The sequence below is a fragment of the Perognathus longimembris genome, chromosome 14 (genome assembly GCF_023159225.1).
Source record: "Perognathus longimembris pacificus isolate PPM17 chromosome 14, ASM2315922v1, whole genome shotgun sequence".
In the NCBI taxonomy this organism is placed as follows: domain Eukaryota; kingdom Metazoa; phylum Chordata; class Mammalia; order Rodentia; family Heteromyidae; genus Perognathus; species Perognathus longimembris.
Genome location: NC_063174.1, coordinates 9,875,522 through 9,894,241, shown reverse-complemented (window position 1 = coordinate 9,894,241; position 18,720 = coordinate 9,875,522). Strand labels below are relative to the sequence as shown.

The 18,720-nt window shown below is 41.0% G+C and overlaps 1 protein-coding gene across 1 annotated transcript; it reads right to left on the bottom strand.

Moving 5' to 3' along the window:
- Positions 1-248: 248 nt before the first annotated feature.
- On the bottom strand, positions 249-17,218 carry Psma6 (proteasome 20S subunit alpha 6). Its single transcript, XM_048362509.1, has 7 exons — positions 17,036-17,218; positions 10,960-11,054; positions 10,410-10,491; positions 9,073-9,228; positions 3,881-4,059; positions 1,985-2,079; positions 249-471 (listed from the first exon to the last, which is right to left on the bottom strand). Exons 1-7 carry the CDS (start codon positions 17,109-17,111, stop codon positions 414-416), a joined length of 741 nt encoding a protein of 246 aa, XP_048218466.1. The 5' UTR covers positions 17,112-17,218; the 3' UTR covers positions 249-413.
- Positions 17,219-18,720: the final 1,502 nt, after the last annotated feature.

Here is an 18,720-nt window from a genome sequence, read left to right as displayed (position 1 = left end):
CTCTACCACTTAAGCCACAGCTCCACTTCCAGCTTTTTGGTGGTTATTGGAGATAAGAGTCATGAACTTTGCTGCTTGGGCTGAAGATCTCAGCCTACTGAGTAGCTAGAATTACAGGCACAAGCCACCAACAAAGAGAACTTCACACACACACACAAAAGCACACAGAAGATGAGAATACTTAATGCTCTGCATTCACTCAAGGCTTAAGACTTAAAACAGGAAGTTAAAAAAAAGGCAGGATACGATTATTTTCCAAAAGCACTGGTTTTATTTATAACAGAGTCCTAACCACATTCAGTGGCAGGAGCGGGAGAGGATCCTTTTCAATCCAGAGGCCTCTATAATGGTGGTCTGCTGTTACCAAACACACAGGCAAGTGGCATCATAGATGTGGTAAACTAATGACAAGTTTAGTCTCTCTCTGCTAGAGCAACAAGGTGAGCATCAATTTCTGCTTCTGTAAGAATCCTAGAAGGCAAAAATAAAAAAAACCAGTTGGAAACTTTGCAATTCTTTTACTATGGAAAATTTCAAGTATATATAAAATTAAGACACCAATACACACATACATATATACCCTGTAGGGAATAGAGAAAAGAGAAATATTTTGTTTTCCACGGAGGAAATGGGAATTAAAGACCCACAAATTTATTTAACATTTTTTTCATGTTTATTATCACTTGCTTTTAGGCAATCAAAAGAACAAACTAGAAAAACAAAACACACTACTGAAAAGCTCTATGTGGTTGTAAGCTTAGTGAATAACTGCCTACATGATCACCACTATGGGTCCCCACAATCATGACCTGAGAGATATGGAATAGTTAAAATGCCTCCCAGCGGTTCCTATCACCTGTAGACGTGTGTGTGTGTGTGTGTGTGTGTGTGTGTGTGTGTGTGTGTGTGCTTACTAATCATAAGAGCAACCTGGGACATGGTATACAAACCATCTCATAGGTTACTTGGAGGAGCTGATATTGAGCAACCACCATGCATTTCAATCACAGAAGCTGGTGTGTGTAGTGGGTTAGTCACTTAGTAATAAACATATGCAGGCATTCAGCACCTGCAACTCATCAGCTGAATTCACAATGTGGGGTTTCCAAAGACTTCTCCATGAATACTATTTCAGACTGCTCTTCAAAGCTCTGCTTAACCAATAATAATCAAGGTTCTCCATAAAAAACTCGTTGAAATCCAATTTCTGTTGTTGAACCCAGGGCCTTGTACACGCTAGTCAAGTGCTCTATCACTGAGCTATAAGCCTAGCTTTATTTACTTACTTAAATGATAGTTAGAATACATTGTAGTATGAGGTTTCATTATTTTACTTCTTTTTCTTCTTCTACTTTTTTTTTTTTGCCAGTCCTGGGGCTTGAACTCAGGGCCTCAGCACTGTCCCTGGATTCTTTTTGCTCGAGGCTAGCACTCTGGCTGTTTTCTATATATGTGGTGCTGGGGAATTGAACTTAGGGCTTCATGCATATGAGGCAAGCACTAGGCCATATTTCCAGCCCCTTATTTTACTTCTTATGCAAAGGCTATTTTGTAGCATTCTTATGGTATAGATAGAAAATCACTCAAAAAAGGGAAAAGTTCTCCATCTTAGAAACTCCAATAAAGTTCTGGGTTTTTTGCAATTCTGGGGATAGAACCTAGAGCCTTCATAAGCATGGCACTTAAGGACACTGGAGCTACAGTCTAGCCATTTAATGTTTTTGTTGTTTCATTTTGAGAATATTTTCTTATAGCCTAGGCTGGCCTGAACTCCAGATCCAAGAGCTGGGATGCTAGTATGTGCCATCATGCTCAGCTTCCCAAGTTCTAAAACATTTCTTACACACCGAAGAAAAAACTACTGTAAGATCAGCCCCCTCCAGCTTCCTACCTCACATTACAGGATAAAATGTCCTCAACGATCTCCTCCACCTTTCTAGTCGGAAATATTCCCACTTGAAAATTTTCTAACAATATAACTCACCTGAATTTAGGATTTTCAACTGTAACTACTCCAACCTCTATCTCTGAAGGTTTGAAGTCAATTGACAGAACAGTAGACAAGCAGGTAATTGCAGTCTGAAAAAAAGTATCAACATTAAAATACATTTTTCAGAGATTCTATGGTTTTCACACCCCAGGCTTATTAAAATAGAACATGTTCACCACAAGCTATATTTCTGCTTTATATTTCAGTGGTGTAGTTCTTTTTTTTAAGTGGTGTAGCTCTTATGCCGAGCCACAAATTAAGAGTTTGCCAAGCGCTTGTGGCTCATGCTTGCAATCCTAGCTACTCAGAAGGCTGAGATCTGAGGATCACGATTTGAAGCCAGCCTGGGCAGAAAAGTCCCCGTGAGACTCTTATCCCCAACTAGCCACTCAGAAACTAGAGGTGGAGCTGTGGCTCAAAGTGGTAGAGCGCCAGCCTTGAGCAAAAAAGTCAGGGCAGTGCCCAGGCCCTGAGTTCAAGCACAAGTTATTGGCACACACAAAAAAGTTTTATACCTGATGTGACTCATTCATGTAATTATTAGCTGTAATTAATTTATCTTTAAGGAACATTTAAACAAACCCTGTAATTTATAGGAGAACTAGCTTTACATCTCCTCTTAATATAAGATAAACTGCCAACCAAACATAAAAAATATTATAAGTAATTTTTTTTTGAGACAGGGGCTCAATATCTATCCAGACTAGTCTTCAGTTTATAGTCCTCCTGCCTCAGCTTCCCCAGTACTAGAATTACAGGTGTGTGCTACGATCAGCAACTTTAGAAAGGCTTTAATCCTAGATTCTTAAACCTAAAGTTTTTATTTTTAATTATTTTTTCTTGGTGCTGTCAATTCAACCCAGGGCCTCTCTAATCTAGGCAGACACTAATCATAGAGCTATATACATGCTACTCCTCTTTTCAATTTCTTTCATTTCAAACCCCAATATCACAAAAACCAAACAATAAAATGTAAAATACCACCATGAACAATTCCCTTAAGACTCCTTTTAGTAGACTCTACCTTTAGTGGCTGTAGAGAAAGCTCTACTTTTGTATCCCAGATATATATATATATATATATATATATATTTTTTTTTTTTTCTGCCAAGTCATTGTGTGAGATTTTTTCCATAATTTTGTAGAAATAGGGTTTGAACTCAGGGCCTGGAGCTTGCCAAGAAGGTATTCTTTAAGCCACCCCACAAACCATTTTGCTGTTATTTGATCAACAGGGCATCATTTTTTCAGCCAGGCCAACCTGGACTGCCACCTTCCTATTTCTACCTCCCACATACTGCTGGAATGACAGGCATGCATTACTTTCATTTTACTGATTAATATATGCCCAGCTGGTCCTGAACTATGATCCTCTCAATTTCTACCTCTTAAGTAGCTAGATTATAGATATGAACCACTACGCTATGTCTTTGTGGGCATATTCATTCATGAGGACCATTTGCTATTGCAATAATTTGCTGTGTGGCTACTTGAAGACCATAAAAGCAATAAACAGCCTCTTAACCATTTCACTTTTGTTACTAGGTGTAAACCTAAATCTAGTCTCTCAATTATAGCAACCACACAAGTCTTTGGGCCTGGTCATGATTCTTATTTTTATTCCATATTTTCAAATTTTATTGTTATGTTACAAAGCCATTTCAAATACATCATCAACTAAGAAAGGAATTAAGTGAACATCTTTATTTTCTCATGTCAGTCGAATGACATCAATTTCACTACTGAGCTGACAAACTTGGGTCTTATGACATAACTCAGGAATAGATTTTAGACTACCAATAATGCAAAGAACCACACTGATCTATAGAACATCTAAATAAATAAATGAAAAATTAAAAAGCAAATAGAAAACTCCTTTGGCTAACTTACTTCAACAGTCTGTTCAAATGTCCAGTCAAATTTCTTCTTTACTTTTTTTTCAAGGAAGCTGGTTGACTCCGTTTGTTTAACTCCTGCTGCAGTAGCTTTAAACCCACAGTAATAACCTGCAGGGTCACACTTGTACACCTGAGGGCCTTGTTCTTCATCTATACCAATTAAAATCATACCTAAAAAGAAGGACTTTAATTAAATATCGTATACCTTAATACAACAAAATTTCTTGTTCCTTGCAGTATCCCATAAATATATTCAATCACTATGCTAGCCATTAATTTTAGGATATGTGTTTTAAGAAAACGGACAAAGGGCTGGGGATATGGCCTAGTGGCAAGAGTGCTTGCCTTGTATACATGAGGCCTTGGGTTCAATTCCCCAGCACCACATATACAGAAAATGGCCAGAAGTGGCGCTGTGGCTCAAGTGGCAAAGTGCTAGCCTTGAGCAAAAAGAAGCCAGGGACAGTGCTCAGGCCCTGAGTCCATGGCCCAGGACTGGCAGAAAAAAAGAAAAGAAAACGGACAAAATGCTGGCACTGGTGGCTCACATCTGTAAACCTAGCTACTCAGGAGGCTGAGATCTGAGGATTGCAGTTCAAAGCCAGTCCAGGCAGGAAAGTCTGTGAGAAGCTTTCTCCAACTAACTACCATAAAAGCACAAATGGTGCTGAGGATCAAAGTGGTAGAGCACTAGCCTTGAGCAAAAGAGCTCACGGACAGTGCCCAGGCCTTGAGTTCAAGCCCCATGACCGCAAATAAATAAACTGACCAAATATGTTTAATAGATAAATTTCTATTTCAGAAAAAGATGTCACATATTTCTAAGAAATGATTTGAATATTACAAATGTAATTTTTCTAATCATTGCTACCACACTAATCCTTTGTTATATTATTTGGACAAATACATTTGGAAGATGTTTTCAAAATTCGTTTTTTTGCAAACAAATAACAATAGCATATTAAACGCTGCAAAATGTTCAGGCGTAAAGTGCCCATTTTTCTTTTCTTTTTTTTTTTTTTTTGCCTGTCGAGGGGCTTGAACTCAGAGCCAGGACTCTGTCCCTGAGCCTCTTTGTGCTCAAGGCTAGTGTTCTACCACTTGGGCCACAGCACCACTTCTGGCTTCTTCTGTGTATGTGGTGTTGAGGAATTGAACCCCAGGATTCATGCATGCTAGGCAAGCACTCTACCACTAAGCACAATGCCAGCCCCTCTTTTTTTTTCTTTCCTTTTTTTGTGCCAATACCAGATCTTGAACTCAGATTTTTCAGCTCCCTTCTGGTACTCTACCATTTGAGCACAACTTTACATTCCTTCTGCTAGTTAATTGGAAATAACAGTCTCTTGAATTTGTCTGTAATCTCCTAATCTATTTCTCCTAACTAGCTAAGATTACAGGTATGAGAAACTGGGGCTGGCTAACATGACCCATTTAACTTGAACTTATTCACAGACTTATATGTGGTTTAGACCAAGCACATCTCAGACACACACACACACACACACAGTGGCTCAGTGGTAGCATCTGCCTCCCAAGAGAGAAACGTTCAGTTCAGATCTCAGTACTATCAAAAAGTAAAATTCAGGGGCTGGGGATATAGCCTAGTGGCAAGAGTGCCTGCCTCGGATACACGAGGCCCCAGGTTCGATTCCCCAGCACCACATATACAGAAAACGGCCAGAAGCGGCGCTGTGGCTCAAGTGGCAGAGTGCTAGCCTTGAGCGGGAAGAAGCCAGGGACAGTGCTCAGGCCCTGAGTCCAAGGCCCAGGACTGGCCAAAAAATAAAAAAAAAGTAAAATTCAAAAGCAAAAACTTTGGGCTGGGAATGTGGCTTAGTGGTAGAGTGCTTGCCTAGCATGCAAGAAGCCCTGCATTCGATTCCTCAGCACCACATATATAGAAAAAGCCAGAAGTGGCACTGTGGCTCAAGTGGTAGAGTGCTAGCTTTGAGCAAAAAAGCAGCTCAGGGACGGTGTCCAGGCCGAGTTCAAGCCCCAGGACTGGTAAAACAAAAGAAACAGTAGTTCCCACAAATGTATTACATAGCTTAGCTGTGTGAAGAAGCTCTAAGCGCCGCACCCACCCCCATTTCTGTCAGTTATTTTAAAATCTTTAGGCAGTCTGCTGTTTCCTTGTCCTTAATTTTGCCTTCCCCCCAAAGCAAAGGATTTTCTCAAAGCAAGGTAAAAGTTATAGCAATCTCAAGCCAAATGTGGCACAAATGTGCTTAACTGAAGTGATGAAGTAACAATTTGAGATTTGTTAAAGGTGGCATGTCTTTGCAGAGGCTAGGTGGTGGTATGAGAAAACTGAACCAAGCATGCATAATACAGCACTGAATACTATGCATCCTGAGTATTTTATGTATTTTCTTCAATGGTAGTCTCCTTGGAACCATAGACCTGTGGCTATCAAGGGTCTATTGTACTTTTTGTTACTTCTTTTTTAAATTTAAGTATTCATTAAAGTTCCAGGGAACTAACAACAAATGGAATACATTCTGGAAATGTTTACAGTTGTCTATCTTTGTTTCTACTGATACACTCTTGTATATATAACATTATTCCGTGTGTGTGTGTGTCACCGGGCTTGAATTCTGGGCCTAGGCACTGTCCCTGAGCTTTTCAGCTCAAGGCTAGAGCTCTACAGCACCATTTCCGGTTTTGGGGTGGTTAAATGGAGATAAGTGTCTTGCAGTCTTTCTTGCCTGAGCTGGCTTTTGAACCTCGATCCTCAGATCTCAGCCCCCTGAGGAGCAAGGATTACAGGAGTGAGCCACCAGCACCTGGCTATTCCTGTTTTCTTACACAGGAGATTTAAGTTTCTTTTATATAGTACTTTACCCTCCTAAGATACAGTATTAAGCTAACTATTACTCTAGCATTTCAAATTTATTTTACTGACAGACTTTCCTATGATAGATACCTATTTTGCTAAAATGTCATGTCAGCCTCTAATTTTACCTTTTATATTTGAGATATGCAAAGTATCTCTACTGCTTTACTTTAGGGCCTGGCAAGATGAGCAGGGTTTGACAGATCAAGTACTTTGTACTTCCATAGTGTAAAGTCACTGAAATGTGAAATAGCATCAAGATTTATATATCACAGGAACTTCAGGTGAGGGAGTAAAAGGAGTACACTGAGGGGCTCTGCCCATCACTTTAAGGAATCTGGAATTTATCCCACCAGCTGATTAGGAATCAATTTATGAAGGGGCAACAATAAAAATTCAGTTTCATAGTAATTCATGAAGCAATATAGAGCAGATTACAGAGTAAGGAAAAGGGAAGAGATAGACAAATTAGGTAGGCAGGAAAGGCAATGAAAATAAAAAGGTAACAGGAGAACAAGGAGCTGATATCTGGAGGTAAAACTAGGTAACTAATTAGATGACCCAAGAAGGTGAAGGTGTGATGAGACTAGAAAAGAGAAGCTGAAGATGGATGTAGGAAAAATCACCACTTCGAGTTTTGAAGTATCTGTGAGATACAGAAAAAGGGACTAGGTTATAATAATGCATGAGCAACTGGCATGCTGCAGTAAATGAAGCTGTTCAAGTGGTTAAGACTACAGAGCAGGCTCATGCCTGTAATCCTAGTTATTCAGGAGGCTGAGATCTGAGGATTGTGGTTCAGGCCAGGCAGAAAAGACTGTGAGACTTATCTCCACCAAAAAACCCAGAAGTGGCACAGTGGCTCAAAATGGTAGAGAGCAAAAAAAAACCCCCAGGGACAGCACCCAGGCCCTGAGGTTCAGGCCCCATAACAACAACAACAACAAACAAACAAACAAACAAAAAACAAGAAACAAGTTAAGAGAGACCAGGTGCCAGTGGTTCATGCCTGTAATCCTAGCCACTGAGGAAGCTGAGATCCAAGGATCGAAGTTCAAGTCCATGACATTCTTAACTCTAACCAGTAAAAAGCTGGAAGTGAAGCTGTGGCTCAAGTGGTACAGGGCTAGTCTTGGGCAAAAAAGCTGAGACAGCACCTAGGCCCAAGAACCAGCATTAAAAAACAAGGGGGGGCTGGGTATATGTCCTAGTAGAGTGTTTGCTTCATATACATGAAGCCCTGGGTTCAATTCTCCAGCACCACATATATAGAAAAGGCCAGAAGTGGTGCTGTGGCTCAAGTGGTAGAATGCTAGCCTTGAGCAAAAAGAAGCCAGGGACAGTGCTCAGGCCCTGAGTCTAAGGCCCAGGACTGGCAAATAAATAAACAAACAAATGAATGAATGAATGAATGAACGAACTGCCAGGCATGATGGTATACACTTATAACTTGTAATTTCAGCACTTGAGTGGCTAAGTGAAGAGGACGAGGGTTCAAGAGCTTGAACTCAGAGCATCTAACTCTTATTCGGCTTGCTTGCTCACTTGAGCCAAGCCTATAGTTTACCACTTTTACTAGAGACAGTCTCTTGGACTTTTGCCTAGGTTTTGGCTTTGAATCTTGATCCTCAGCCTCCTGAGTAGCTAGGAATACAGGCTTGAGCCACTCATGTCGGGCTCCAAATAGAAAAATTTTGATTAGAAGAAAACAAATACTCAAGTGGCAGAGTGCGCTAGCCTTGAGCAAAAAGAAGCCAGGGACAGTGGCCCTGAGTCCAAGGCCCAGGACTGGCAAAAAAAAAGAAAAGAAAAAAGAAAACAAATAGCCAGGTGTGGGTAGTTCATGCCTATAATCCTCGCTACCTGGGAAGCTGAGAACAGAAAGACTCTCAGGTTCAAAGCCAGCCTGGATAGAAAAGCTCTCAAGACCCTGTGTCAAAAAGTCAGGGTAAACATTATCAAGATACCCTGTACTCACAATCTGACTTGTGATATTTGAACTGCTTCGTACAACTACTTAAAATGAAAAAATAAGGCACAGGTAGCCCACACCTATGATCTTAGCTACTCAAGAGGCATTGAGATCTGAGGATTGTAGTTCAGACGCAGCCTGGATCTTATCTTTAATGCTGGAAGTGGTGCTGTGGCTCACGTCCTGGCCCCAGGACTGGCAAAAGAAAAAAAAATCAGGAAAATAAAATCTAATCGTACTTCAAGCCTAATGCCTAAAATACAAATGCAATACCTGATCCCTTACCCTTTATTATGATTTTCTTTCTCTACGTAATTTCCAAACCACATGTTCTCTAAGAATTATAATTTATCAATTATTTAAGCATACTTACAACAACCAAGTGGCCTCATTTCAGCATTTTGTGTGTAGACTTGAGAAATATCAGCAATTCTTTTACATAGCATGTCCACGGGAATCTCATAGCCATACTTGTATTTCCAATTAGCTGCCTCGTAGCGTGCCCTCTGTACCTGGGATCTGCTGTCAGCTTATAGCAAAACCAAAAAGCAAACAAACACAAAATCAAAGGTTTGCCTTTTTGGAAGAAGAAAATAATAAACAAGAAAACCAACAACTTTATCTACATTTCCATCATGAACATTTACATGCTAAGATGAAAATATTTTAAAACATGAAGCTTTATATACACACTGCCCTTTTTTTTTTTTCCTTTTGCCGGTCCTGGGGCTTGAACTCAGGGCCTAAGCACTGTCCTTGAGCTCTTTTTGCTCAAGGCTAGCACTCTACCAACTTGAGCCACAGGGCTACTTCTGGCTTTTTTGTTTTTTCTGTGTATGTGGTACCGAGGATTTGAACCCAGGGTGTCATGCATGCTAGGCAAGCACTCTACCACTAGGCCAAATTCCGGCCCCACACTGCCCTTTTATGCTGAACTTTTTTACAGCAGTTAGTTTCTTGAAGTGTGTAATAACCCCACACAAAACAAACAAACAAAAAAAGAAAAACAAGGTCTAAGGAGAAAGAGTATTTTGGTCTTTGTGGTTTAGGCTTGAATGTTTTTCTTAAGTTCAAAAACTCAAAACTCAGGGGCTGGGAATATGGCCTAGTGGCAAGAGAGCTTGCCTCATATACATGAGGCCCTGGGTTCAATTCCCCAGCACCACATATACAGAAAACGGCCAGAAGTGGCGCTGTGGCTCAAGTGGCAGAGTGCTAGCCTTGAGCAAAAGGAAGCCAGGGACAGTGCTCAGGCCCTGAGTCCAAGGCCCAGGACTGGCCAAAAAAAAAAAAAAAATCAAAACTCAAGTAACTGTAATCCTTCTGTACATCACCTTTATAATAAAAAAAAAAGAAGATACAATGACTTAAGTTCCCCTTAAACTACTAACCATATCCAGTACCTGTGAGGGAGGCCTCACTCTAGTCCTAACAGGAGCATAAAGAGCTGATTCCTTTATGCTTATGTTTTCAAAAAAGCTCAGAGATAGGCTTGGTAGGAACATTTGTAATCCCAGCACTCAGGAGACTGAATTTAAGACTGGGCTACACAGTGAGAGCCCATCCCCCAAACAACCACCCCAAAGCTTATAAGCTACATATACCACCTGAAAATTAGCACTTAAAGGGGGTTTAAAATTAACATAAAATTAAAAATAATTTGAAAGAGTAACATAATGCATATATATATATGGACATGTAGCTGATTACCTGTCATTCCAGTCATTACACAACCAATGTTTTCAGTTATCTTGAACAAATGAGTCACTGTGCTAGAATCCAATAATTTGTCCTAATGAACAAAACAAATCAAGGTAATTTTTTTAAAGCCCACAGTTCTCTGCTGTATGAAAGAAACAATAAGAACAAATTACATAATGGAACTTACTAGACAAATAGTATCACCATTCATTTTAGCTAAAAGTTAATTAAAAAAAAAACTTAAAAACATGACAGAAGGCTGTTTTTCTTTTCTAGATGTTTTCTGGGAGCTTACCAAACTTATCTCAAAGTCCCAGAAGACAAAAGCCTTAGAAATCCCACTGTGTTTGTTATACTCATACCACAGTTTAATATGCCACTCTGGTCTACTCAGCTAAACTGTACGTAGATGCTCAATAAATACTTCTTGGATGACTAACAGGAAAACAGAAGCAAAGCAAGAATGTTAACATATGTAAGAAATACTATACCTCTATGCAATTTCATGAAAAACACTTTCAATACCATATATACTAACTATTTGGGCAGTATTACTTACAGGTACTTTCTTCTGTGTGACAATTACTGCGCAGTCTTTCCCTCTGACAGCTACTGATGTGAGGCCACCCTGGTTAATGGCCTTAAATGCATATTCTGGAAGACAAAGGTTGGTTTCTTTTTTCAAAATAAGTTTTTAAAGAGGTGAAATAATTTACTGAAATTCATGCAATTCATGAGATTCATTCAAGTTTGGAGATGTAACAATGAAAAGGTCCCCCTAATAAGTGACATAAAATAATTTTTTTAAAAAAAGAATAAGCCGGGGCCACTGGCTTATGCCTGTAATCCTAGCTAATCAGGAAGATGAAATCTGAGCATCATGGTTCAAATCCAGCCAGGGCAGAAAAGTCCCTATAAGACTCTTCGATTAACCACCAGTAAGCTGGAGGTGGAGCTGTAGCTCAAAACGGAAGAGTGCTAGCCTTGAGCCAGAAAGCTCAGGGACAGTGCCCAGACCCTGAGCTCAAGCCCCCCAACTGACAAAAGAAAAAAAAATTATTATAAAAAATTTAAAAAGCTCTATAAACTAATATGGAATGCATCTCAGCATAGAAAAATCAAAATAATAAACATGATGTTAAACCAATTCCATTTCTTTTCTTTCCACTTTCATTTTATTACAATTATTTTCATTAGGCTTAAGTACCAAGTTTTGAATGAAGTTTTAATTTACTCTCATCATAATAAACTTTTATCAATTATGTTTTTGTCATCTTAAGTTTTGTGGCCATTATTTCTACCAATTCTGGTTTTCCAAATCCAATTCAATGGCTCTTACATTACTCTAGATTTAACATTCTGTTAACCTTCATTCAATAACTAATTTGGCCACATGTGGGTTTAACTATTGTTGCATTATTTTGATTGATTTTTACATGCCAAGTTGAGTTTTCTGAATCATGCCTTTTTCCAAGCTTCATGTTACATTTAACAAACATTTAATTAATTTATCAGTAACAAACTTCAGCTTGTGCATTTCTAGTTGTCAATCCATTTCATCAGCTAAAACACTGGGATCAAGTTTGGGAATGTGGCCTAGTGGTAGAGTACTTGCCTCATATACATGAAGCCCTGGGTTCAATTCCTCAGCACCACACATACAGAAAAAGCCAGAAGTAGTGCTGTGGCTCAAGTGGTAGAGTGCTAGCCTTGAGCAAAAAGAAGCCAAGGACAGTGTTCAGGCCCTGAGTTCAAGGCCCAGGACCGGCAAAAAACCAACCAACCAACCAACCAAACAAACAAAAAAAACAGTGGGATCAAAATGATAGCACAAAAACACACCAAGGCTAGGGATGTAGCTCACTGGCAAAGCACTTGCCACCTATTATATAGGAGGACCTGAGTTCAATTCCTAGACTGCAACAAACAAAATAAAACAAACACTACCCCCCTCACCCCAGCCAAAACCCATAAATAATTCTGTGCCAGTAGCAGGGCTTGAACTCAGGGCCTGGATGCTGTCTCTTAGTTTTTGTTAACTCAAGGCTTGCACTCTTAACATTTGAGCCAACAACTCTACTTTCAGCTTTTTGCTGGATAACTGGAGATAAGAGTCTCATTAACTTTCCTTCCCAGGAAGCCCTCAAACTGTGATCTTCATATCTTCTCCTGAATAGCTAGGATTACAGGCATGAGCCACTGGTGCCTAACATAGATTTTATTTAAGAAAAAGCAATAAAAGTGTTAGCAAAACCCAGTGGCTCATGCCTGTAATCCTAGCTACTCAGGAGGCTGAGGTCTGAGGACTGCAGTTTGAAACCAGCCCATGCCGGAAAGTCTGTGACAATCTTATCTCCAATTAAGCGTGTGCACAGACACAGCCAGAAGTAGAGCTGAGGCTCAAGTGGTAGAGCACAAACCTTGAGTAGAAAAGCTCAGGGAAAATATCCAGGCTCTTGAGTTCAAGCCCCAAGACCAAGGGGGGAAAATGGTGTAGAAATATAGAAGTTCTTTAAAATTACTTTCCAATCATTAGTTACAGTTGACATGTATGTAATACAGTATTTCAAAATTTTGTCTTCCGGGCTGGGGATATGGCCTAGTGGCAAGAGTGCTTGCCTCGTATACATGAGGCCCTGGGTTCGATTCCCCAGCACCACATATACACAAAATGGCCAGAAGGGGCGCTGTGGCTCAAGTGGCAGAGTGCTAGCCTTGAGCAAGAAGAAGCCAGGGACAGTGCTCAGGCCCTGAGTCCAAGCCCCAGGACTGGCCAAAAAAAAAAAAAAAATTGTCTTCCGATGGTGCTAGTAGCTCACATCTGTAATTCTAGCCATTTAAGAGTCTGGGATCTGGAGGATAAGGATTCGAGGCTATCCCATCTCGATAATAACTGTTTCCAAAACAATTAGCAAAAGGCAGGGCTGGAGGCAAGGCTAACATGGTAGAACACAAGCATAGGAATTGCAAGGCCTTGAATTCAAACTCCAGTACTACAAAAAAACAAAAAAATCTGTCTCCAAAGTATTACTCTGGACACACTGGCTCTGAGGCCTACTTCGCCCCACTTGTTTAAAGGACAGTTGAAGATACTGCTTTTAAAATAAAAGATTTCCTTTAGTGGGAGCTGTAATTTTTTTAAAAAATATGTGTGCGTGCTGATCCTGGGGCTAGAACTCAGAGCGCAGGCACTGTCCTTGAGCTTTTTTGCTCAAGGCTAACACTCTACCACTTGACTTCCAACTTTTTCGTTTTTTGGTAGTTAATTGAAGATAAGTGTGTATCATCATGGACTTTCCTGACCAGGCTGGCTTCAAACTGTAATCCTCAGCTCTTAGCCTTTTGAGCAGCATTACAGGAGTGAGCCACTAGTACTTGGCTGGCAGGAGCTGAATTTTTTTAAAAAAATTACATATGTATGATATATATGCACACATAGACATAATAGCTAAATATTGGAGAAAAAAAGGCAAAAAAAAAAGAAGAAAAATGGAACCAATGAAGCTTGTTGATATTGTTTTGGAATGTGGGAATGAGGGAGGGTGATAGGGCTTGTTCAAGTATATTATATGTGTATTTGGATATGTCAAAATGAAACTGCCTTGCACAACTTATTGTTAATAAAAATGTACGGTCTAAGAAAAGAGTAGATGCCCTACAATTGTTGGTAATGGTTGGTTTTTTTTTTTTTTTTTTTTTTTGGCCAGTCCTGGGCCTTGGACTCAGGGCCTGAGCACTGTCCCTGGCTTCTTCCCGCTCAAGGCTAGCACTCTGCCACTTGAGCCACAGCGCCGCTTCTGGCCATTTTCTGTATATGTGGTGCTGGGGAATCGAACCTAGGGCCTCGTGTATCCGAGGCAGGCACTCTTGCCACTAGGCTATATCCCCAGCCCAATGGTTGGTTTTTAAAGGTTTTTCTACTATAGCCTAGAAACACCATCAACACTATCATTTATAATTACAAATTATATTTATAATTACGGTTAGCACTGAAACTTTAAATTTATACTTTCACTTACCAACTTTAGGCTTTGTATATTTATTTTAGTGCTTGGCACCTAACTAGGAGGGGGAGGAGGGACCTCAAGCATGCTAGGAAAGCCTTTTAATCACTGAATTATGCCCCAATTCTCTACATTTGAATTCCAACTATGGAAGACAAAGGAGCATTATTCTTACTTCCCACCCCTTTTTTTTGGTGCTGGTACTAGAACTTGAATTCGGTGCCTGGGCACTATCCCTTAGTTTTGTTCTCTCAAGGCTGGTGCTCTACCACTTGAGCTACTTATAGTTCCATATCCAGCTTTTGGTGATTGATTAGAGATAAGTCTCATGACTTCCCTGCCTGGGTTGGATTGGAACCTCAATCAGATCTTGTTTTGTTTTGTTTTGTTTGTTTTTGCCAGTCCTGGGCCTTGGACTCAGGGCCTGAGCACTGTCCCTGGCTTCCTTTTGCTCAAGGCTAGCACTCTGCCACTTGAGCCACAGCGCCACTTCTGGCCGTTTTCTGTATATGTGGTGCTGGGGAATTGAACCCAGGGCCTCATGTATACGAGGCAAGCTCTCTTGCCACTAGGCCATATCCCCAGCCCAACAATAATTTTTTTTCTTTTTGATGGTAATGTGGTTTGAACTCAGAGCCTCGTGCCTGCTAGGCAGTGCTCTACCACTGGAACGTTGCCATACCCTCTCTTTGTTATATTATTCTTTATTTGTCGAAGTTAACAACCTGCACCTTATAATTCTTAGATTATAAACGCTTCAGATAATTTTAAAGTTTACAAACTAATAAGCAATATTTGCAATGAGTATGTTCTCAGTGGAGAACTATGGATAGACTCAAAGAAATGGAAATAGTCCACATTTATAAAGCTACTAATTTAATAGACTAAAAGAAAATAGCCAAAGAACCTAACAGGCATCTAATAATTCACTAAGCACTTAGTATGTGACAGGCACACACAATTGTATTTATAATGCATCATTTAATCTCCAAAACACTCACAAGAGGAATAATTATTAGCCCAATTTTACAAACAGAAACTAAGGCAAAGGTTCCATACTTGCCAAGGCCAGCTACCATGCAGCAAAACAGGGATCTGAATCTAGGTTTGCCTCCAGGGCCAAAACTGTACTGCTTGCTCATACTAACAACACTTTCATTTTCTTAAACAATGAAGACAGTGTTACTTCAAGGAATAGATGAAAATCATAGTGTAGATACTAAACTGGTTTTGAACTATTTTCTTGCCAGTCTGACTAAATGACACTATATTCAGTCTTTTTGCTCACCAAACCTAAGAAGCATTAAAGACTGTACCTTCTGGATACTTTTCACAAAATAGAATACAGAATCAAGAAGAAAGGTCCAAGTGTGGCCTTTTCTGTTCACAAATTTAAAATCACAACGCAGAACACTCAAAGTAGTAATCCAAAATGTAAAATTATTTAAAACTCAGGAATAAAACACTAAAATCTAAAACACCTTTGAGAAGACAACGATTGGCTCATATGTGATCACAATTTTCAAGTGAATTTAAAGTACTCAATTACTCAATAAGATGTCATTCCTTGTCACGTTATATACATTACATAGTGACCCATGTTACCTTTAACACTATTGTTAAAATTTGCAGATGGAAAGAATCTCATACATAAGCCAATTCTCTGATTTTCAAGCAGGATTATATTAGTATGCTGGCTAAGTAACTAAACTTATTCGAAAATAAAGTGGGCCAGATATGAATCAGACTATTTTGAGACTAAATGCTCTATGGAAAGAAGCCAAAGGTCTAGCTTATGATACCAACCTAAACCCTGATACTATTTCAATTAACAAATAGGTTATACTGAATAACTGGTAATAAGTTTAGGTTACTTTCCACCAGGGCCGTTCTTCAGTAAAGAGCGACCACATAATACCTCATCTACAATTCAGAACCAGCTATTAACCTATAGGACCATTCATACAGATGCACGTTAAAGGGGAACATCAGTTTTTCAAGAACAGTTCTTGAACTTGGAGCCCCTGATTCTATCAGTTTTCCAAAGATGTCCTGAACTCTGTATATACTTGTAATTGGTTCCTTCGTTTTTCTTTGTTTTTTATTTGATGGGTTTCATATCCATGGCTCTAAGCTGTGAGCCTCTGTGGAGGAGGTGTGGCATTTATCTTTTGTACTAGACCCTGCAGTGTCTGGCACTCTGCTATCTCGGGGTGCTTCTACAAACCTGCCTGAAAGGCAAGTGAACTCTACATTACAAAGAGAATCGGGAAGGTGGCATTTTACTGGGAGGGTTTCCAGGAGATGGGACTTGAGAGGGGGCTGCACAGGGCACTGAGGAGGCCACAGGAAGCAGGCACGACGGTCCTGCCTCCTTCAACTCTTCATTGTGTCCAGGCGGTGCGGCGCCCGCCCTGAAGCGAGCCAGGTTCTCATCTCTGCCTTCGAGCCCCCGAAGGCCGCTTCCAGCAGGGGTGGGGACACCCCGGGCCTCCACCCGGCCTCGGCCCTCCACGCTCCTCACTCCCGCCCCGCTTCAGCCTTAGCTCTGCCTCGCGCCACCTTCGCCTGCTCCAGGCCGAAGCATGACAGAGCAATTCGGATGGCCACAAGCAGACCGGGTTCACTCACCTACTTGGTAGAGCCGGCCCTCGGGCGAAAAAATGGTAATGTGGCGGTCGAAACCGGCGCTGGAACCACGGGACATCCTGGTCCGCCGCTACTTGAAACACAGTCTTACCGCCCGAACCTCCCGCACCAGGCTTACCAGACCCCCCCCGGAAGTTGCTGCGGAGAGTGCTTCCGGGGCACCAGCCGGGCTGCTTCCCTTCTCGTTCGCCGAAGCTAAGAGGCCTCGCGTGTGTTCGAGAGAGCAGCGTCCTAAGGCTCCGCCCCCTCCAGGGGCGGGGCACCGGAGGCAGAGAAGCTTGGCCGTACGCACGCGTCGGACGTGCTGCAGAACGTCTTCTGACCACGTGAGGCCGAGTTTGAGTCGTGGCGTTGTAGGTCTTTCATCTGGAGAGTGAATTGATTAAAGCAAGCAGGGAAAAGCTTTCCGGGGACTCGGCGAGGATTTTCCTGTCCGTGTGACGTAAGAGGACCGGGTGATCCACGTATCTGCCGTTAGGTTTGGCGCCGTGGGTTGGTCCGGCCTGTCCCACCCGAGTGCGGCTGCTTTCATCAAACCGTCCTCCTTCCTTCCGAGACGGCCGGGCAGCCCCTGCCCACGGCAAGCGCTGGACGCGAGCCCAAGGAGCCACAGATTTTCAAGAACAGAAACTTCTTCATGTCCGGCAAGATCTTCCTTTGGACAGCAACCCTTTTTTTTGTTGTTTGTTTTTGGCCCAAACTTGGAATTGAGGCTGAAATATTGGTCATAGGGAAATCTTGAGGTTAAGCAACTTTGATTCATAACCAACAAGATCCGATGGGATGGAGCTTTATATAGCAGGTTAGTGTTGGATGGATTATTGAGAATAATTACTAGTAGGCAAGATAGCTCCAGGAAAACAAGTGGCTTTTCAAATACAGTTGTACAGTTATGTCTGTTTTTACTTTTTCCCCATGGCATATTCCTATTTCATGAATGTAAAATGCAAAAACTGGGCTGGGAATGTGGCTTAGTGATAGAGTGCATGCATGAAAGTCTGGATTCGATTCCAGTACCACATACCCAGAAAAAGCCGCAAGTGGCTCAAGTGGTAGCGTTAGCTAGCCTTGAGCAAAAGAAGCTCAGTGCTTAGGCCCTAAGTTCAAGCCCCAGGACTGGCAAAAAAAAAAAGTAAAAACATTGTTACGTTAGCCACCCCACAAACACTCATGTAAAATGGTTTGTATACCACACCAAGATTTGTATGCTCCCATGTTTCTGTAATAACTGAAGTGGGAGTTTAGCTCTTTTAATATATTTTTTCTAAAGTTTCTGTTTTGCAGCAAAAAATTGTTCAAGATTCCTTATAAGGCTTCCTCATTTCCCAATTTCTCAAGTTAAAAAAATAAATTTCTTGTTAAAAAAATGCAGTGTGTGTGTGTGTGTGTGTGTGCTGGTTTAGGAGCTTCCGTTTATAGCCTGGGCACTGTCCTGGAGCTTTTTTGTTTAAGACTAAAACTCTACCACTTGAGCCACAGCTCCACTTTTCACTTTTCTGGTACTTAATTAGAGATGAGAGCCTTACAAACTTTCCTGCTCAGGTGGTCTTTGAACTGCGACCCTCAGATCTCAGCCTCCTGAGTAGCTATGATTGATTGCAGGCATAAGCCACCAGTGCCTGGCAAAAATGCAGTCTTTAAGAAATAGAATTCTATTAACCTCCAAA